We start from the raw sequence: 23,042 nt of genomic DNA on the forward strand, positions 1-23,042 counted from the left end.
TCTAAAGTTGTAGTATTGATGAACTGAATAAAACTAAATTGGCTAAACTACGTAATTGTGTGAGTGCTTCCCTGCTCTGGGGAGTTTGAGCACTGGGTTGGCCACCCAGAAGCAACTGGGTTCATTAGTCAAATATCTGATGTCTGATATCTTTTGTGGGAAGTCTATGGTTATTGAAGCAAAACTGGAATAGTTCATAAAACATTTGTGAATAAATAACTGTTTCCTTCCAGAGAGTCTAAGAGAACAAAATCGTCACTTCCTGTAAAATAGAAATAAATATCAAAAAGAAAATTGGAATTTTGGCACAGGAGAAGCCACTGTGGACCTTTTTTCGTATATAATACATTTTTGTTTTATAAGAAGGTTTTTAGAATATTTTTATGTGCATTTTCAACTCTGTATAAAATCTAGAATCTGTGTATTTTGGCAATTCCATTAAGCACTTTTTATGCTATATTCCAAAATGTGCATAAAAATACAGAAGGATCTGGCTGCAGACTGAGTCAGATATGCACTCTCAGGAACGTCTACACCCTAATGCTACCCCTCACAGTGATGTCACTGTTGAGGGCATGTGTCTGAGAGTGCATGTGCAAGTCTGCAGCCAGACACTATTGGCAAAATAGGTGAATGGAAACAGCTACTGACATGGAGGCAGATATTCAGATTGTAAAAAGACATTAAGCCATTAAAAAATGTCTTTCATGGTTATTGGATAAAGTCTTAATGTGCATGTGCTACAACAGCATCAAGCCAGACTGGGCAAACAAAAACTTAAAAAACTGCATATAAAACTTAAAAAACTGTATAAACAATTCAATTATTGTATTATATTGTATTGTATTATATTGTACTGTGGTGCTGGCCCATACAAGAAGTAAAAACTTATATAATGTATACATTCATTCCACACAGACTGATATTTATCAAGTGTTTATTTCCTTTGATTTTGAAGATTTTAATGACAACTAATAAAAAAAAAACAAATTCGCTTCCGATGCTGTCTGATGTTCAAGTAATGCTACAGCTGAAACCCATGTCCTGCATACGTCTGTGTGTAGTGGTTCTTGAAGCACTGACTTCAGCTGCAGTCCACTCTTTGTGAATACCCCCCACAGTTTTGAATGGGCTTTGTTTCTTAATTCTCTCCAGGGTGCGGTTATCCCGATTGCTTACATTTTTTTCTACCACATCTTGTCCTTTCCTTCGCACTTTATTAATGTACTTTGACACAAAGCTCTGTAAACAGCCAGCCTATTTTGCAATTAATTTTGTGTCTTGCTCTCCTTTTGCAAGGTGTCAATGGTGTCGTCTTTCCCATGATTGTGTAGCTTACAGAACTAGACTGAGACCATTTTAAGGTGATTCAGGTGTTTTGAGTTAACTAGTGGATTAGAGTGTGGCACCAGGTGTCTTCAGTACAGAAACCTTTCACTATCTTAGAATTTTCTGAGATACTGAATTTGGAGTTTTCATTAGTTGTCATCAAAATCATAAAAATTAAAAGTAATAAACACTTGAAATATATCAGTCTGTGTGGATTGAATGTATTGCTACATTATACAAGTTCACCTCTTGAATGGAATTAGTGAAATATATAAACTTTTTTGAAGATATTATTTTTATATGACCAGCACCTGTAATGTATTTAAACGTAAAGTTTATGTAACACCGTGTTAAATATGCCTCTGACCCAAATTTTGGAGTTTGTTGCAGCCATCATTATTTTTATATACACCAAAAACAATTTAACAATAAAATCTAAAAATATATATTTATCTACGCAACTCTCTGAGGTGGTCTTTCCAAGTAAGGAATCAAAGTTATGACAAGATCACGTTTATTTCTTTAACATCAAACTTGATTCAAACAGGCATCCTGGCCATTCATATGCCCATATTATTTCATTGGAGGATAAAAGATCAAAAACAATAACATTTTTTTAATCAGACAAAAACAAGCTATAAAATCATTGCTAAAGCAGCAAAATCAATGTTCTGTTCTACCTCCGACTCCGCGATGAGGCTCTGGGTGCAACAGGGGTTTATTTTGATCCATATCCACAGCTGGCCAAAGGGAAACGTCCTTCTGGGATGTGAATAAATAAAGCTCTGAGAGTACAGCATGGACTTTCATGGTGCTTTCAACCTTCTAGCATTTGTTCTTCAGGTTTCTACCTGCTAATGTCTTAATGATTTGAAAAAAGCCCAAGCAACCAGCACCTGTTTGAACGAATAGTTTACTCAAAAATTTGCATTCTGACATCATTTACTGGGTAACACTTTACAATAAGGCTTATCAGTTAATGCATTTACTAACATGAACTAATCATAAACAATTGTACAGCATTTATTAATCATAATTGAACATTTACTAATGCTTTATTAACATCCAAGTCCATGCTTGTTAACATTAGTTAATGCACCGTGAAATAACATGAACTAACAATGAACAACTGTATTTTTGTTAACTAACATGAAGAAATACTGTAGTAAATGTATTGTTCATTGTTTGTTCATGTTAGTATATGCATTAATTAACATTAACTAATGAACCTTTTTGTAAAGTGTGACCATTCACTGTCCTTTCAATTGTTCCTGTCTGACTTTCCTCTTCTTTTAAACACAAGGGGGTATTTTTTGAAGAAATCTGGAAACCTGTAACCACACAGGTAGCAAAGAATTCTGGCCCAGATTTGGCATAAAGCTGGCACAGCAGGCATTCACCCATCTTTGAGGCGGCACATAAGACTTGGGCCAGATCAAATGTAGTATTTGGCCTAGATGTTAAAAATGTATATGTGGGCCACGTGAATTTGGCCAATCTTGATCCTCTTTTAAAATACATTTCAATTATTTTTGAGTAAAGAAAAAAATTGGGTTGCTTCGAGAAGAAGTGTGGCGATAAAGCGAAATGCTTCATGTGTTTATCAAATTCATTGCAGTTGTGACACACCAACATATCTGGCCCAGTTCAGGACCAGTTATCCACCAATCATGTACCGTAATTCACTGCAGCACGTGGGCCAAGCAAAAGCTTATTGTGTGGGCCATATCTGGGCCAGAGAAATTTTGCTATGTGGGCATTGAGTTCCATATTATTTGTATTTTAATATTATTCATGTCAAAGCTTACAAGTTTTTAGTCTTCTTCCTCTGCATTCAGCAAGGATTATAACCACCTGAAGTTGAGTAATTAATGAGTACATTTTAATTTTTGGGTGAACTATCTCTTTAACAGGAGTAGTGGAGATGCTTCAGAAGATGTCACATGAGGCTCTATTAACATAACAACTGTACCAAGGATCAAAGCTGCCTTAGCATGATATTTTAAAAGAGTTTTTGTTTTCTTTTTTGAAGGCAAACGCTAGAAAAACATGTCCATTGTAATAATGTTCATAACCCTCGTAATGTGAGCATCACCTTTTTAAATCTGTCGGCTCTTTGGTGAGGGCGGGGCAAATGGTGGCTGTGACTGTGGGCGGAGCAGTCGTTGCTGCCGTGGTGAGAGCAGCAGCTGCTCTTTCTTTAGCCAGTGTTGTCTGAAGTTCAGCCCTGCGAGCCAGAGCAGCTTTCAAATGCCCGCGGATTTCCTCAATCTTCGTCTGGAGCTCTTCCAGCTCATCCTGTCCGGAGGGGCTCGAAGATCTCACTGACGAGGTGGGCCGCTGAACAGGCCCCCCATTTTCACACACTCTCGCCAATAAACTCCCAGCCCCAGAGCTCAATGTGGAAGTGGAGCTGGTCTGACCCCCGTCTGACACAACTCGGGGGAGGAGTCGGCGGGTGTTGAGGGTCTCCAGGTTGAAATGGACCCTCTTGTTGTCTTTAGGCTCCTGTGCTGCCTTGGCACTCTCGTTGTTCCACCTGGCAAATGATCCAAGGGGAGCAGGTGGAGGTGGAGGATGTGGCTGGGCTTTCTGAATGTTACAGCTGGGAAGAAAAGTGATTTAGATAGCAATAAGTTCATTTGGTTTTTTGAAGATACTCTTTTTCATATAACAGGGTTTCCACTTTATTAAATATCCAATTTCCATAAAATCAGATTAGATTAGATTAAACTTTATTGTCATTATACATGTACAAGTACAAGGCAACGAAATGGAGTTTAGGTCTAACCAGGAGTGCAATAGCATCAAGTGTAGGATACCTATAGGTATAAGTTATAAAGTGCAATTATAGAAAAACTATGGTAATATGGTGAACTATGGTCTTTCTGGCACCTCATTTTACCGATCCCCCTCCTCAACCGCCCTCCTCCCCCATCCGCTGTTCACTTTTACTTTCTTCCGCGATTCCCTAACCCTCATCAATTTCATCCGCGACACCCCTCCGCCATCCACTGTACCATCCAAAAATGTGTACTTTTACTTTCCCTTGAGTACATTTATTGTGCTGCAAAGGGATAGAATTGGCATGGCGTGTCCCCACCAATATCCAACAATTATTGAAATGTCCCTACCAATAATTAATTTGACTTCAAAATAAAGTAATGCTCCTTAAACTCTTAACCTACAAGTCCACCAAGTCGAGTTCACCGTAATATTATTAACCAAGGCTGTGCAATTAGTCAAAATTCAATTTAGATTTTGGCCTCGATGATTATGCGAAACAATAATCAGGATGATACAATTGTGTCACACACATCTCTAAATTTTTCTACATTTATACCTCATCAAAGCCGACTCAGTAAAATTATGTAAATTGACTTTTGCAACATGGAACATGATTGTTATTTTTTTTATTATGTGTTTATTTTATATCATTAAGTACTTTAATCATATATTCACATTCAATTTGTCCCCACCAATGTCAAGAGTGAATCTACGCCCTTGTTGTGCTGTATCGGTAATTTTACTCCACTACTGTCCTTCAACCTGCAGTCACTAGATTTTTTCTTTTCTATGGGGAATAGAAAAATTAGTCCTGTGATTCCCGTCCAATCAAATCGCACATAGAAGGTACATTGCCTCATAATGAACTACCTCAAGACATGGGCGATCTATAATTGCAGCAAACTGTTTGAAAGCATAAAAGTGTCCAAGCTGATGTCCAAAATCTTTACACGAATTGACCCAGAGACTGTTTAGATGCATGTCACTGATAGGAGATGACAGATGTTTACTGAATGATGATGAAAATGGCCTTAAACAACAAACAGACACAAGACGTCAACATGACGTCAGATTGATGTTGTATCCCAACGTCGTGGTGAGGTAGCATTTTGTTTGGAAATGAAAATCGGGTTAATGTCAGAACTCAACGTCAGGTTGTCCAACAACCAACCTAAAATCAATCAATTATCAACATCTAATGATGTTACAGCTTGACGTTGTGTGGGCGTTTATACTAAGATGTCTATCAGACGTTGGATTTTGGTTGCCATACCTGATGAATAAATGTCACTATTTGCCATCAATATGACGTTGGTTTAAGATGTTGGCTCGACGTTGAATTTGGTCACTTTCTAACACAACCTAAAATTAACCAAACATCAACCTCATTTGACGTCGTTATTGGAAATCAAAATAACTTTGTCCTTAGACGCTTTCTAGACATTGAATTTTGGTCACCTGATGTCACAACCTAACCTAATATTAGCGTCTTATGACGTTGTGTGACTGCAAGGCATTTACTAAATGCACTAGAGAATGTTACGTTTACACATATCCACAAAATACATGTAAATGCATCAACTTTTTATGGCGTAATAATGACTACTAACTACTCTTGAGTACTTTTAAAACAACTACATTTTACTCATACTTTAAGTAATATTTACAACAAATACTTTTATTTTATTTGCACTATATTTTAGGCAAGTAATGGTACTTTTACTTAAGTATGATTTTATTATCATATTTTCATATATTCACATTTTATAATACAGATTTGTTAAGTATGATCTAATATAATAACATCTAATAACATCTAATAAATGGAAAAACAAGCTGTTGTGCTAATACGTTAATGATATAATATGAAAATAATGTTAAAATAACACCATATATTAAAACATGATTATCATTTTGCATGACTTTGATAACCACTAAGAGAATAATGGATAATATACCTCAGATTTTGAAAAAAAAAAAAAAAAAAAACAGACATAGGCCTATTTACTGTTTGATTTCCATATTTGATAAGTCAAAAGTAGTTTTACAGACTTTTCTCTTGTCTGCTTTTAATACCCAGACTTTGAAGTGCTCATTTTGAAGACAAAGGTCTTTAAATTTATATTATCCTGGCATGTTAGCCTTAGTCAACAGATGCAGTCTGGTAACTGCGTTTGACTTTAGTGCCAGTTGATGAGTGTGAAAAGAAATAAAAATGGAGCTGAAAACAGCCTAACCGTAAAAATAGATGTCGAAACAGCATATACACTACCGTCAGCCAAAGTTTGGCGTCAGTAGGATTTTCAAATGTTTTAAATTAAGCCTATCCTGCTCACCAAAGCTGCATTTATTTCATCAAAAATACAGTCCAAATTGAGAAATGTTATTTCACTATAAAATATAAGTAGTTTATCACTTAAATTTAATTTATAATATCAATTTATTCCAGTAATTTTAATGATGAATAATTTTTTTTGATTACTCCAGTCTTCAGAGTCACATGATCCTTCAGAAATCACTCTAATATTAACTATTATTGCTGTTGTTGTTATTAGTATTATTATTATTATTAATAATAGTGATAGTAATAATAGCAATAATGACTGGAGTACTTAAACAATAAGTAATAAATAAATATATAATAAATGTTTACCAAAAAATGTTTACAAATTTTTTTACATTTATTAAATGCTGCCTTGATGAACAGAATAACATTCTTAAAAAATAAAACACACACACACACACACGCACACACACACACACACACACACAAACTGACCCCAAACTTTACATATGAAATTGGTATTGAAAAATTACATTATTACAAATATTCCTGATATTCCGTAGCCATATTCCAGAATATGAAATAATGACAATAAATTCAGACAGGGCTCTCTCGATTTCTCTCTTTTAAAATGGCTATAATCCAACTGAAGCCTTTTGAGTCTACATTTTTTATGGTACTTGACTGCTTGTCAGCTTTAGTCCCAATCCCCTTCATTATTCTGAAAGAACACATCAAATATTAATCAGAAAGAGTGTATGGAATGAAAGTAAAGGCAAAGCTTACAAATTGTGGGTGTGTTGTGCCTTTATAAGAACCCAAACCATCACCCATCCTTTAAAAGATCCACAGCTTCTTGTCATAACGTCAGCAGTAGTGTTGTAATTCTTTTTTTTAGTTCATAATATACAATTATAATGTATAATAGATATAAATATATTAAATATTACTACATACAATTGGGCGAGCGGTTAGCACTGTCACCTGACAGCAAGAAGGTCGCTGGTTCGAGTCCCAACTGGGCCAGTTGGCATTTTTGTGTGGAGTTTGCATGTTCTCCCTGTGTTCACTTGGGATTCCTACGGGTGCTCAGGTTTCCCCCAGAGTTCAAAGACATGCGATTTAGGTGAATTGGATCAACTAAATTGGCTGTAGTGTACAGTGCGTGAATGTGTGTGTGAATGTAAGAGTTTATGGGTGTTTCCCAGTACTGGGTTGCGGCTGGATATTTTAAATATTACAACATTCAACTGGGTGAGTCGTTAGCACTGTTGCCTAACATCAAGAAGTTAACTGGTTCGAGTCCCCGCCGGGTCAGTTGGCATTTCTGTATGAGTTTGCATGTTGTCCCCATGTTCGTGTGGGTCCTCCGGGTGCTCCAGTTCCCCCCACAGTCCAAAGACATGCGATACTGATGAATTGAATAACTAAATTGGCTGTAGTGTACAGTGGGTGACACTTCAAAATGACCATTACCGCCACACTTGGCGATGCGGTAAGAGGGTAAGGGACCAAAGCCGCCGTTCTACTGCACACGACATTTGTACACAACTATCGGAATACGCCCCCTTTTGGCAATCGCACAGAATTTTCAGTTTTGTTGTGTACCATGGGAGAGAAGCTGATTCTTACAGTGCCCAAAATAAAGGAGTACAAAAGCAAGAGCTTTTATTCTCTGTACCTTCACCATGGTTGAATTAATGAATACTAGAAACTCATAGACCGTTAAAAAATTTGGAGGTATTGTGGAGGCAACAAAAAAATTCATTCGTTCATTAATTTTCTTTCTGGCTTAGTCCCTTTATTAATCTGGGGTCACCACAGTGGAATGAACTGCCAACTTATCCAGCATATATTTTACACAGCGGATGCCCTTCCAGCTGCAACTCATCACTGGGAAACATCCACACACACACTACAGACAATTTAGCCCACCCAATTCACCTATACCAAATGTTTTTGGACTTGTGGGGGAAACCAGAGCACCCGGAAGAAATCCACTCGAACACGGGGAGAACATGCAAACTCCACACAGAAATGCCAACTGACCCAGCCGAGGCTTGAACCAGCGACCTGCTTGCTGTGAGGTGAACGTGCTACTCACTACGCCACAGTGCAGCCGCCACAACAAAAAATATATATATAATAAAATGATTAAAGTAAAAATAATAACTCATTTATGAATAGAAATGTTTTTTTATTATAGACATGTTTTCTGACAAAAACAAAACTACTATTCATCATCTTGCACGCACGGACCTGCTTGGAGAACACTGAAATACATCACATCCGGTCGATCGGTTGCATACGGTCTAGTCACAAGCGTTCAAATATTTTAACAGTTTCGCAGCTCAATTCAGATCCAAATTTTTCGCATTCGAAGAAGATCGGAACTCCACGCAGCTCCCGGACTACTCTCTATTGGAAATTAATGACTTTCAGTCTGCTGCTTGTCGTTTGCCATGTGCAATGGAAAGGAGGTTTAAGAACGTGTTTTTAGGTGTAACAGTAGTTTGCGACTACGCCGCCAGGGGGCACAAAGGGACGGGATTCAAACAAACATTACGGTTACTAAAGTAACCCTTCATTCCCAGAGGGGGAACGGAAATGCTATGTGGAAACTTCCACTATGAGGATTTCATCAGAAACCCATCATCTGAAAGAGTATAAAAACGGGCCAATGTAATGCCAATGAGTTGGCAGCGTCAGCGTGCACTGCTGGCGTCAATGACAATCAGTCATGCTATAAAGACGCAGCCAGTGCAATGCTCAACATCCTTTTCTAGCTGAAGAGACTTTCACACTCAACAGCTAAGGGACAATCGTTGTGTTCCCTTCGGATGGGGAACTCCAATGCTATGTGGAAACTTCCACTATGGGGAAATCTATGGAAAATGCAACAAAGAAAGAACCTTACCGTGTCCCTGGCGAAGGGTGTGCCACACAGTAGAGCGAGCGCACCTACAACGCTCCAACGTGTCCCCTGGCCCTTACCTTACTTACCTGTTCAGGAACAGCTATATTCTTCGGGGAGTCGCAATAACCCAGTAAAATAGGTTTTAATACGACAGTACGTTGGGAAAGCGCTCAGTCTCGATAGGGAGGACGCTGCGGAGATCACCTGCTACCCAGAGGGGAGACCTGGTGACAACCTGTGGACTAGCCCAGAGATGGGGAGTCCATGCATAAGGATGGTTAGTGGGGAGGGAAGACACGAGCCCGCCTTGAAGGGGGGACTAAACCATGGCTGAGTGAGCGCATGGGATCACCAGCGAGGATCACGCATAGCTGGCACCTATACCCAGAACGCGGGCTGACCAGCGGGCATGCCAACAACGTAACGGGGCAACGAGGAGAGAGAGTTCTGATATCCAGGTCCAGTTGGGCCAGAGAGGCGCAACTAGCAAGACCTGCTCCTCATCCTCCCTGACCTTGCACAGTAACTGCGCGAGTAGGCTCACTGGGGGAAACGTATATTTGCGCATGGCCCGAGACTCGGGGTGGAGTCGCCATTCTCCCGGGGTAGGAGCTGCCGCGAGAGCCCGTTGGCCGCACGGTTGAGCTCATCCGGGATGTGAATAGCAAGCAATGACTTCAGCTGCGTATGACTCCAGAGGAGCAGATGGCGAGTGAGCTGAGACATGCAGCGGGAGCTTATACCACCCATACGGTTGATATACGCTACCGCTGCTGTGCTGTCTGTCCTGACTAGCACGTGTTGCCCCTTCAGCACCGGTAAAAAGTGGCGCAGAGCAAGAAACACTGCCAACAGCTCTAGGCAGTTGATATGCCAATGCAGCTGGGTTCCCTTTCAAGGGTCCACAGCAGCATGCCCGCAACACACGGCCCCCCAACCCGTACTGAAAGCGTCTGTCGAAACGACAAAATGCCTGGACACCTGACCTAGGGGCACTCTGGCTTGTAGGAAGGAGGGGTCCCTCCAGGGGGTGAGGGCATGGCGACACAGCGCAGTGACAGCCACTCGGTGTGCCATGCACGTCTGGGGACCCGATTGTGAAGCCAATGCCGTAGTGGTCTCATATGGAGCAGTCCGAGCGGCATGGATGCCATATGCTCCAGGAGCCTCTGAAATGATTTCAGGGGGACCACTTTTTTCCTGTCAAACTTTCTCAGACAGTTCAGCATTAGCTCGGTGTGCTCTCGTTAGAGGCGCGCCTTCATGGTGATCGAGTCCAGCTCCAACCCGAGAAAGGAGATGCTCTGCCTGGGGGTGAGCTTGCTCTTTTCTCGGTTGACCTGAAACCCCAACAGGTGGAGGTGCCGGAGCACCTTGTCTCTGTGCATAATCAACTGCTCCCGAGAATGGGCTAAAATCAGCCAGTCGTCGAGACAGTTGAGCATGCAGATGCCTGCGAGCCGAAGGGGCATGAGGGCACCCTCCGCGAGCTTGGTGAAAACCCGCGGAGACAGAGAAAGCCCGAAGGGGAGGACCTTGAATTGCCATGCTCGACCTTCGAATGCAAACTGCAGGGACTGCCGGTGGCGTGGAAGAATGGAGACATGGAAATACGCGTCCTTCAGATCTATTGCTGAAAACCAATCCCGAGGACAAACGCATCGCGTGATGCGCTTCTGCGTAAGGATTCTGAAGCGGTTTAAAACGTGCAGATCTAGGATTGGCCGTAGCCCACCGCTCTTTTTGGGCACAATGAAGTACGGGCTGTAAAACCCGCCCTCCATCTTGGCTGGAGGGACCAGCTCGATTGCATCCTTCACCAGGAGGACAGCAATCTCCTCTCGCAAGACAGGGCTGACCCTGGTGAAATACACGCCCATGAACCTGGGAGGCCGTTTCGCAAACTGTATCGCATAGCCTAGTCTGATCGTACGGATGAGCCATTGCGATGGGCTGGCCCTTACTAACCAGGCAGGCAGAGGTTGCAGAGGTCGCAGGCAAATGGTCGCACCCGCACGATCGCTGACGTGTCAGCGGCGGGGCAGCGTGGAGTGAGTGGGCTCACTCGAGGAGCGCTGGGGTCCCATGGGAGAGCAGGAGACGACGGACCCAAACCCAAAAAGGAGACCGTTCTCTCGTGCTCCGTGAGCCATTGGCGAAATGCACCGATCCTGCAAGCTGGAAGGCATAGCGTCCCAGACTGGCAGTGTTCGGTCGGTCACATTCGGAGAAGGGGAAAAATGCTCTTTCATTGAGGATTTGATGGCTTTTTTATTTATTTTTTTTTATTTTGTTAAATGAAGTGCCGCACAACAATCCCGCCGATAGAGATATCGACTATCGCCTCCAACTGCTCCATCACCGGCGTGAATTCCTGGGTGAATTCACAGATGGTGTCACCAAACAGGCCAGCCTGGGATATGGGTGAGTTAAGAAAGCGAACTTTGTCAACATCACGCATATCACCAGGTGTATCCTGAGGTGGCGTTCCTGGACCACAAATGTGACCATCGTCCTTTCCAGGGCACACACAGCCGCCTTTTTTTTTTTGTTTTTTTTGGAGCATAGTCAGTTGCGGTGTGAAGCTCATGCTCAGTCCTGGGTCGGAACCATCCTCTCACTGCCGGGCCAGCGCCTGCACTTGGTAGCGCTGGTAGGTGGCCATAGCATGCATGGTGAGAGCGAAGGCGTACGCAGCGCACTGCGTGAGCCTACTGTGCCCATCCAGGAAGAAGGGGATGGGGAGGCTTAGAAGGTCTTGCCTTCATCCTCCACATCACACCCCTCTAATCGGTCCAGCTGCAGGGCTGGGGCATAAACCATCTCCAGATCCACGGCCGAAGCAGCACTTCAGGGAAGAAGGGGACGGGAGGCTTTGAAGGTCTTGCCTCCTTATATCCTCCGCATAACACCCATCTAGTTGGTCCGGCTCTTGGAGGACCGGACACAAAGGATGCCAGGCAAGGCCGAAGAACCCAGCTCGACCATCTGCCAATGCGTATACGCGCTTTCGGTCGGGAGAAGCTGCTTCTCGATCTCTCTCTGTGTAGACAGCTTGGAGAAACCCTCAATAACTCTCTCAGAAGCTCGTGAAAGGTTCTGAAAGCGAAAGGATGTCGAGCATGGCACTGGCTGCGTCTTTATAGTATGACTGATTGTCATTGATGCCAGCTGTGCACACTGACGCTGCCAACTCATTGGCCCGTTTTGATACTCTTTCAGATGATTGGTTTCTGACAAAATCCCCATAGAGGAAGTTTCCACATAGCATTGGAGTTCCCCATCCGAAGGGGAACAGAAATATACAGCTGTAAATACCCTTCTACTTGTAAATGAAGATGAAATAATTAAACAAAGCATTATAATTCCTTCATTAATCATTAAAAACTGGTTAACAAAGCTTTATTATCTTTGTAAACTTGTTAAGTGAAATAAGGATTCATTTTGGAAATTAAAACAAAAAAAAAAATAAAAGACAACTAAAATGAAAGTAGAAACATACATACCTACACAAAACAATAAATAAATAAATAAATAAATAAATAAAATAAATAAATAAATAAAGCAGTGTTTTAGCCTAAATATAGAAGGATGTACAATGTTTATTTTAAAGTGATAAGACTAAGACAGTCAATAAATAAGCTTTTTCATTTACTTTCTTTTTTTTACATTTTCGTTTTTGATTATCTTTTACTTTTTCATTGTATGTCTTAGTTATTGTTTATAAATAATAAATAAAAAATTAAATAGGCCTAAATATTTATTTAAAGACATTACCAGCGAAACACGGAGAAACGGTCCGGCACATTGTCTAAATGGTTCTTCAAGATGAATGCTTCTTCATCAAAAGTATAAAAATAAATTGACCTACCTCAAGCAGATCACTAAAATTATAATAAAAATAAGTTTGACGCAGGTGAATTGAATAAACTAAATTGTAGTGTATGTGTGTGAATGAGTGTGTATGGATGTTTCCCAGTACTAGATTGCAACTGGAAGGGCATCCGCTGTAAAACATATGTTGGACAAGTTCGCGGTTTATTCTGCTGTGGCGACCCCTGATCAATAAAAGGACTAAGCCAAAGGAAAATTAATGAATAAATGAGTTGGCGGTTCATTCAGCTGTGGCGAACCCCAATAATCAGGGACTGAGCCGAAGGAAAATGAGTGAATGAATATACAGCTGACTACTGTAAATATCACATAAAAATGTTGCCTTGTAAACTGAAATAAGTTTAATTCGGTTACTTAAAAAAAAAGAAATAAAAAAATAGGTCAAAAGCACATTAAATTACAAAAGTAGATTTCTAAAATAATTTGTTTTGCTGCATTATTTTAAATACAACGCAGTAAATATTTTTGCGTTAATTAAACTGAAATCTTAAATAAAGACAATTTTTTAAAACAAACACAGTCAAGATCAAAATTATTCATACCCCTCGCAAATTCAGTTTTTATTCAAGTTTTTATTCAAATATAAATATAAAAAGCTGAGAATTATATTTTGTTGTCACAGTGATGGTTGAAAAAAATAACTTTAAATATGAATTTACAAGGCCTATGAATAATTTTAGGCTTGACCAGTGTTGCCAGATATAGCTGATTTTTTCCAGCCCAAAAGCTGTCCAAAACCCGGCAAAACGTAAAAAAAAAACACACTCAAAATATTAGATGAATATTTAATAAAATTTTTATTTAAATCGAAATTAACCTAGTTACTTTAACTGTTATAATTTTTAACAATACAGCAACCAACACCAGCAGTCACAGAACCACAACATAACCAGGTCTCATCGAAACAACCCTCTCAACAACGTCAACCCTCTCCCCCACTGCACTTAGAATATGTTTTACTTTCAAAATGGGGTATAAATGAATCCTATTTGGCGTTTTAAATTCTTTTAAACATAATTAGGTATGGCTTGTTAATCGTACAACATCTATTTTTATTCTTGCTGTCAATTGTGGAAAAAAAAAAATCAATAAAGTGTCATGATAAAGCAGGCACTGCGTCATGCGCGTGCACGTGAATGGAAGTCAGATTTGTCCGGGAGTCAGATTTTGATACAACTTTCCTTCACCTCGTCTTGTGGGTGGCTCCAACCAAATGGAGTAGGAGCACACAGTTAGGTTTTGTTAAATAAGTTGCATATAAAACCACCCAAATTTTGTCAACCCGCCTATGCCATTTTTTTACCTCCACAATCAAATTCAAAACCGCCCAATCTGGCAAAACTGGGCTTGACTTGTACATAATTTAATAGTGTAAATCATACTAACACTACCAATGATAGAATTTTAGGTTTGTTAAATAGATTTTTTGTTTCTTTATTATTGACTGGACAGTTGCTAGACAGGGAGCGAAGTTAGAGACAGAGATAAAGAGGGAGATGGGATTCGAACTCTGCATGCCCAAAGCACATTGTCACTATATGTCGGCACATTGCCCACACTATCATTAAATTATGTGCTGACATTAAATAGAAAAACAAAAAAAAACAACTAAAACCAACATAAAAGTTAAAATTCCCTCCAAAATGAAAACTGATAATAGAAAAATATAAGATAATAGAAAATATGAAACAAATACAAATAATCCCAAATGCATTTGAGACATTCAAAGTGGAAAGTGATTTCATGAGTTGTAATATGGACAATCCTTATGCTGATAAAATAGATGAATAAAACAAAGACAAAACCTTTTCTCTGTGTTTGCCCGCTGCCGTTTCACATCCTCGTAAGTCATGTTCAGTGCTCTGTGGATTTTCTGAAAAATAAATGAAAAAATAAATAAATAAATGAGAAAAGAAAAAGGGATTTGTCTCAGCAAGGGTTCAATGGGAAAGATCAACATGATGCTTTTGATTTTAAAAATCAATATTCCAGAGATGGCAATTACTGACTCGGTTTGGCAGTAATCCTCCTCCACCCCTTCAGAAACAGTAGCTTATAAGACCCTGAGAGATCAAGCACAACTCATTTACAGAGTCAAAGCTTTGCACCACGAAAAAAAAGTCATGCTGGTCTTATTATCAGAGGATAGAAGAAACGAAACATTTTGATGGAATAATAAATTGTGCAACTCAAAAAATTTACAGAAAAAAATTGTATTTTAAGAAATAGTTCTGTATGCTTTAAAATGTGGTTCTAGTTACCCACATATAGCTAATCTGCACTGTAAAAAATGCTGGGTTCCACACAATTATTTCATGTTGTCCCAAAAACCCTTAAGAACTTTGTTTTTTCAACTCATTTTAATTACGTTGTTTGAACAAGCAGCAAAAGTCATTTTTCTGTGTGTGTGTTTGTGTTTTCTTGGAACACAAAGAGATATTTAGCAATATTTCTAATCAGGGGCGTAGCGGACAATCTATATGTGTGTGTGTGTGTGTGTGTGGCGGGGGGGGGGGGGGGGGGGGGGGTGGTGAGGGGGGGAGGGGGGGGGGCTGTATGTTCATATAATTATTAATCACTGGTCTGTCTCAAAAAGTGAGGGGGACATATCACCCCCATCCCCCCCGGTTGCTACAAAGAGGTCTGACAGCATGTGGTCACCATTCACTCAGATTTTTAGAGAAAAAGGTAGCTTGAACATTTTGGAAAGCATCTCCTTTTATGTTTTACATGATAAACAAGGTTAAATTGCTTTGAAAACACTGTGTGACTGAATGACACTTATAAAGTATGCTGATGGCTCACCTGACTGGTGTGAAGCCAGTATTTGAACTTCTGTCTGCGGCGTATATGTGGAAGAACCAGGCGATAGAAGGCATGCTCTCCTGCCAGAGTAAGTAAGGCCCCAGTCACACCAACACAAAGCAACACAAATAACCCTGAGAAGTGACGAATCCCCATTTGCAGTGTCTGGAAAGAGAGAGAGAGAGAGAGAGAGAGAGAAAAAAAGATGTGATGCACTACTTTTACACTGGAGGGCAGTGTAATTCTGCTCACTGCTATTTCATTAGCCTGAAAGAATTGTGTAACCCCCACAGAGTTCCTTTGATGAAGAAGAATTCCTACCAGCTTGAACTAATTGACATAAAAAAATCATCTTATTAAAACTGAAGCAGGATTCCCATCAACATAAGACAGAGGAGAGCTGATCTGTATGTGTCTAGATAGCTTGAACTAAGCCACACACTCTTAAAGACACACAAATCAATCAAATCAAACATAATAATAGTTATATTTATATATTAATATGCAGATGGAGAACCTCGCTGTTTTATGAAAATGGTAAATAAAACTCAAAGCAATAAGCCTACATGAAAGTGCATGTTTTTTTTTTTTTGGCTGGTTGTTTGCAGGATGCAATGCTTATCATTCTATAGAGCATTTGTATGGAGCCAGATCAGTCTCAAAAATAATATATTTACAAAATTCATACATGCACAACACAATTCACATTTACAAAATCCAATTTGTAAATTTGTAAACACACAATTTGTGAATTCATAATCAAAAATCACAACAATTTTTGTGTATTTTTAAATCGTGTTTTAAATTTATTAATTAAATTTGAGTATTTATGAATCCTGTTTTGAATTTACGAATTGAATTTGAGTATTTATGAATGATGTTTTGAGTTTTTGAACTGGATTTGAATATTTATGAATCGTGTTTTAAATTTACGAATTGAATTTGTGTATTTATGAATCACGTTTTGTATTTATGAATTGGGTTTGTGTATTTCTGAATCGTGTTTTGAATTTACGAATTGGATTTAAGTATTTATGAATCGTGTTTTGAATTTATGAATTGGATTTGAGTATTTCTGAATCGTGTTTTGAATTTAAAAATTGGATTTGAGTATTTATGAATCGTGTTTTGAATTTACGAATTGGATTTGAGTATTTATGAATCGTGTTTGAATTTACGAATTGGATTTGAGTATTTATGAATTATATTTTAAATTTACGAATTGGATTTGAGTATTTATAAATGATGTTTTGAATTTACGAATTGGATTTGAGTATTTATGAATTGTGTTTTTAATTTACAAATTGGATTTAAGTATTTATGAATGATGTTTTGAATTTGGCGACGCAGTGGCGCAGTAGGTAGTGCTGTTGCCTCACAGCAAGAAGGTTGCTGTTTTGAGCCTCGGCTGCGTCGATTGGCATTTCTGTGTGGAGTTTGCATGTTCTCCCTGTGTTCGCGTGGGTTTCCTCTGGGTGCTCCGGTTTACACCACAGTTCAAAGACATGCTGTACAGGTGAATTGGGAAGGCTAAATTGTCTGTAGTGTATGAGTGTGAGTGAGTGTGTATGGATGTTTCCCAGAGATGAGTTGCGGCTGGAAGGGCATCCGCTGCGTAAAACATGTGCTGGATGAGTTGGCGGTTCATTCCACTGTGGTGACCCTAGATTAATAAAGGGACTAAGCCGAAAAGCTAATGAATGAATTTTTTGAATTCACGAATTGGATTTGAGTATTTATGAATCGTGTTTTAAATTTACGAATTGGATTTGAGTATTTATGAATTGTGTTTTGAATTTACGAATTTGATTTGAGCATTTATGAATCATGTTTTGAATTTACGAATTGGATTAGAGTATTTACGAATGATGTTTTGAATTTACGAATTGGATTTGAGTATATATAAATTGTGTTTTGAATTTATGAATTGGATTTGAGTATTTATGTATCACGTTTTGAATTTACGAATTGGATTTGAGTATTCATAAATCATGTTTTGAATTTCTGAATTGGATTTGTGTATTTATGAATCCTGTTTTGATTTATGAATTGGGTTTGAGTATTTATGAATAATGTTTTGAATTTACAAATTGAATTTGAGTATTTATGAATAATGTTTTGAATTTACAAATTGAATTTAAGTATTTATGAATTGTATTTTGAATTTTCTAACTGGATTTGAGTATTTATGAATGTATTATTTTTGAGACTGATCTGGCTCCATAATTTGATTCAGGGAAAATATATATTTATAACAAATTGTATTTTTTGTATTTAAATAATAAATATATGGCACAACATACATACATACATACATACATACATACATACATACATACATACATGTATAAATACTGACTAATGTTATGCTACATGGAGTATTTAAAATAATTTAACTTTCTATACTCTTAAAATTAAAGGTTCCAAAAAGGTGATTTTCAGTGCCACAGAAGGTATTGTTTCCGTCAACAGTTTTTCAAAGAACCATTTTATTAATAATAATAACAAAAATAAACAGTAAAGCCAATAAAGAGTAGGCTAAAGTAAGTAGTTGCAGAGTCAATCTTTGGTGAATGTTTGTTTCCCTGAAAACAGCCTTTTCCTATTTGAGATTTCTATGTAGTCCAACATAGCAACAGTGGCTCAGCCAATGGAATGATTTCAGGGTAGAGCTATTATGTTTGTCAACCAATGGAAGCTAGTAGGAATGTACGGGGAAACTTTTTAAAACAGTGACTTCAGTTTTAATGAACTGAACATAGAATGTCTTCTATTATACATCAACATAAACAAGAGACTGCAGAAAATGAAAGATAAATTTTTTTTGAGAATTTATAACTCTTAGATCAGTGTGTGTTTGGTCATAAGGCCTGTGTTTTGGGAGAAATCTACTGCGCATTTTTACAAAACTCTTAATCAGAGACCTTGTGTTCTTAAAACCAGTGAGAAACAGGTGAAGTCAGGTTTACAAATTCAGTCCTGCAAATCTTTGTAAGGCCTCTGTGTACTGCTAAACAGAATTCTGGGGAATAACATTTCCTATTAGCTCTCTCTGAGACACTTGTCGGATCGATTCAGAAACTGAGTGTATCTTGCGTTGGTTTTAACCTGCTCACAATGCTTTGTACTCATGTTCTCGTCCTTCTGTGAGCCTCTGATGCCACAGGAGCACCAAGATTTGAAATGTAAATGAGGAATAATCTTTTCTGCTCAGGCAATGGTAATTTCCCCCCTGAAATTAAAAGATGGGTTGGAAAAACCGCACTACTGCATGCTTAATGCATTCGGCAGCACTGAGGAATCTGCATTGTAGGAAACAGGGAATAGTTCGGCCTTATTTCTTCTTCTGGATGTCAGCCGTCAGCCGATCAGCACGCTCCAAAAGTGTCATTTACTCTGGAATCTTCTGAGGTTTAGAGCAGATCTAACACACACCTCTGTCAGTACTGGAGATAATGACATGAGATAAGTTAGTGAAGGTACTGAGCCAAACCAATATGTAAGAACTGAAGCCCCTATGAAAAGCCCCCTCACTAATCCAAACATCACTTTCTCACATCAACCTGTCAGATTTAAAAGGGCTCTGTGGAAATGATAAACATTTGAGCTCTCTATTGGCTGTTTTATATAATGAATGACAGGATTGTGTCACCGTCTTTCTCTCAGGAGCTTTTTATTATTGGATAAAATATCAAGTAATTAATTAGAGTAAATATAATTTGGTGGTTTATGACAGTCTGGGGATTTGGAGGTTTGATTGGCACAAAGATAGTAATGTCTGAGCATTTAGACAGACCTTGTGAAATAGCAACTGGGGCAGAGTTTTCTTTTCTGTCAACACATTTAATATTGAAACTGGGAGCAAACTCACGAACAAATACTATAGTAGTCATGTAATGTATTGGAAATATAATAGTGTTTTTAAACCATACTATAGTTAAGGGCCCTAAATTAAGTCCTACCTGCTCCAATTGGATCTAATCAAAGTCTCTGATGTACCTAGAGTGTGTATGTGATACTCTGCTCACAATACCCCACAGATAACTTTTTAGAACTCTTTAAAACTACCCCTTCTAGGCTTTGATCATAATGGTGCCATTTTGGTGACTCTCTTTAAATTCAAATGAGACTGTGCTCCCAGGCCTCTTTTGAAAAGAGGATGGAGCTACAAATGCCTACGTGTCAGCATAGTGGCAGATTGAAAAACAAGACTGACGTCCTATGCTAATGAGGGAGAGATTGTCACCAATGGGTGGGGCTTTCCCCCTCTGATGACACATAGAAAGGGAGAATGTCAAAGTGTTTCTTCGGACAGTTTTTTGAAGTGTGTGAAGTGTGATTATAAAAAGTAAAATTCATACATCTTTACCATTGGAGGCGGCCTATATTCACACACTGTTTCCACACAACCCTGTTTAAACCTCTTATAAATGTGAGTTTTGCATAATAGGTCCCCTTTAAATAATCTGTTGTGGTAATTCTATAGTTGCTATGGCATCACAATAACTATAGTAATTTAAATAAATGTACTGTATCCAACACTGTAGTTGTCTAAAACTATCAGGGGGTTGCACACCTTTTTTTCTTTTCTTAAATATTTCCCAAATGATATTTAACAGAGCAAGAAAATTTTCACAGTATGTAAGTATATATATGATAATATTTTTTGTTCTGGAGAAAGTCTTATTGGTTTTATTTCGGCTACAATAAAAGCAGTTTTTAATATTTTAAAATCCATTTTAAGGTCAAAATTATTAGCCCCTTTAAGTTATTTTTTTTTCGATAGTCTACAGCAGGGGTTTTCAAACTGTGGGGCACGCCCCACTAGGGGGCACCAGCACCTATTTCTGACATGAGACATTGAGGCGTGCACTCGAGTAATTATGATGATGATTTTTATGCGTTCACTAAAGGGAATAATATAATTAACATTAGTTCCACACCTAACTATCAGGCACCTGTAGAGTTAATGCCTTCCAGTAAAATATATACAAATAAAATGCACCGGGTGCTTTTTAAAACTAATGACGATGAATGAATGAAAGCCAAACCAGTGAGCCGTCTGACAAAAAAGTGCCCTTTTGAATCAAATCAGCAGGATGCTCATCTGGATCTTTCACTTACTTTGAAGACACTACTGACTACGTTTACATGGACATCAGTTATTTGCCTTTATCTGAAGACAATAATATAATTACGTGAAGGGCTTTTTGAATGATGCGTTGCCAGGCTATTCACGTCTGCAGAGTCTCATGTAATTTTGGGTGTTTCATCTTTAATTTCTCGACTTTAACTGCAGTTCGGCAGTTTAACTTTCACTTATGAATATTTCATTCATGCCCCTGTGACAAACTTGGGTATTAGACACGAATATGAAGGACTGGTGGAAGAGTGTTGCTTTATTGATATTGCACGTCGAATGGAAAGAAAACAAACCTTCCGCATTTCGCAATGTGTGTGTGAGCATGTGCGGTCCTTTACTGACAGCCATGTGTGTGGATCTTGTCACAAAACGTGGCGAAAAGACCTACATATTTTGATTGCGGTCTTTACTTCAATAATGCCACTAATATATGCATGCTCCACGTCTTAATTCCATTTCTGTTTACTTCAGTTATGACTAGTCAGATTAAGATAATCAAAAATCAGTTTACATGGTAGACTCTTAATCAGAGTATTGTCTTAATTATGTTAAAATCATATTAAAGTATTGTTGCCCATGTATACCTACTCAATTTTCGACTCAACCACACCATCAGGGCTCTGCGAACTTGGCTTTGTGAAGCAGCATTTTCTGTATGTACGTACATCAAAAGCAAGTATGCTATGGCTCACACTTATTGACAGTGGAAGATGATTTACGGTTAGTCGTGTCAGGAATCCGACCACAAATTAGCATGTTGTCCTCACAGAAAAAGGCTCAGCCATCACACTGAATCAGGTAAGCTATATTTATGTTTCAATGTAATTAATTTTACGCACTTTAAACGCAGCAAGTAATATGTGAATGATGTTTGCGCATGCATTATAATTTTAGCTCTTGGGAGGGGTACCTTGGGGGGCACGAGTGAAAATTGGACAAACTTGGGGAGGCGTGTGTCCTAAATGTTTGAAAACACCTGGTCTACAAAACAAACCATCGTTATACAATAACTTGCTTAATTACCCTAACCTGCCTAGTTAACCTAATTAACCTAGTTAAGCCTTTAAATGTCACTTTAAGCTGTATAGAAGTGTCTTGGAAAATATCCAGTAATAAAATAAATCAGTTATTAGAGATGAGTTATTAAAACTTTATTACGTTTAGAAATATGTTGAAAAAATCTGTTCTCCATTAACAGGGGGGCTAATAATTCAGGGGGGCTTATAATTCTGACTTCAACTGTGTATATATATGTATATATATATATATATATATATATATATACATATATATATATATATATATATATATATATATATATATATATATATATATATATATATATATATATATATATATATATATATATACTTTATAGTATTATACACTTTACTATAATATGGTTCAAAAACACTAATATTGACCATAAAATACTACTGTATTTTTTCATGTGGAAAGAACTTCATTTTCTACACACTAGACAAAGGAAGGTGGAATTACAGACAGAGCGAGATTTTTATTCTAAAAAGCATCTGATTGGAAAGTTTAGGACATATCCACAGGTACAAGTTGACATTATTAAAATGTTCTAGTTCAATTTTAAAAGGCATCTATGATGAAAATGATCTTTTGTAAGCTGTTTAGACAAAACTGTGTGTATGTATAGAGTGTCCACTGTCATATTGGAGTGATAGAAACAACAAGTCTCTTTTTTTTTAATTTACTGATGGTAAAATAGCATCCAAATGCCAGTGATTTTGAGGCCCACCGCAACGTGACGTAGGACTGCTCACTAAATTGATTGACAGGGGCCATATCTCCATAATAACATGCATACACATTTCCACAGAAATTTTTTTTTGCAAAGAAACTGGGATTAAAAT

General features: G+C 38.3%; 1 protein-coding gene across 1 annotated transcript in view; it reads right to left on the minus strand.

Moving 5' to 3' along the window:
• Positions 1 to 2,441: 2,441 nt before the first annotated feature.
• Positions 2,442 to 23,042, minus strand: part of grin3bb (glutamate receptor, ionotropic, N-methyl-D-aspartate 3Bb) — a 221,657-nt gene continuing 201,056 nt past the window's right edge. Inside the window, exons 7-9 of the mRNA XM_056468617.1 lie at positions 16,017 to 16,181; positions 15,017 to 15,084; positions 2,442 to 3,934 (exon numbers count right to left, since the gene is read on the minus strand). Of these exons, the coding sequence (XP_056324592.1) occupies positions 3,421 to 3,934; positions 15,017 to 15,084; positions 16,017 to 16,181 (747 nt within the window). The 3' untranslated portion in view covers positions 2,442 to 3,420. The remainder of the gene's footprint in view (positions 3,935 to 15,016; positions 15,085 to 16,016; positions 16,182 to 23,042) is intronic.

This window comes from Danio aesculapii, chromosome 11 (genome assembly GCF_903798145.1).
Source record: "Danio aesculapii chromosome 11, fDanAes4.1, whole genome shotgun sequence".
NCBI classification, from domain to species: Eukaryota; Metazoa; Chordata; class Actinopteri; order Cypriniformes; family Danionidae; genus Danio; species Danio aesculapii.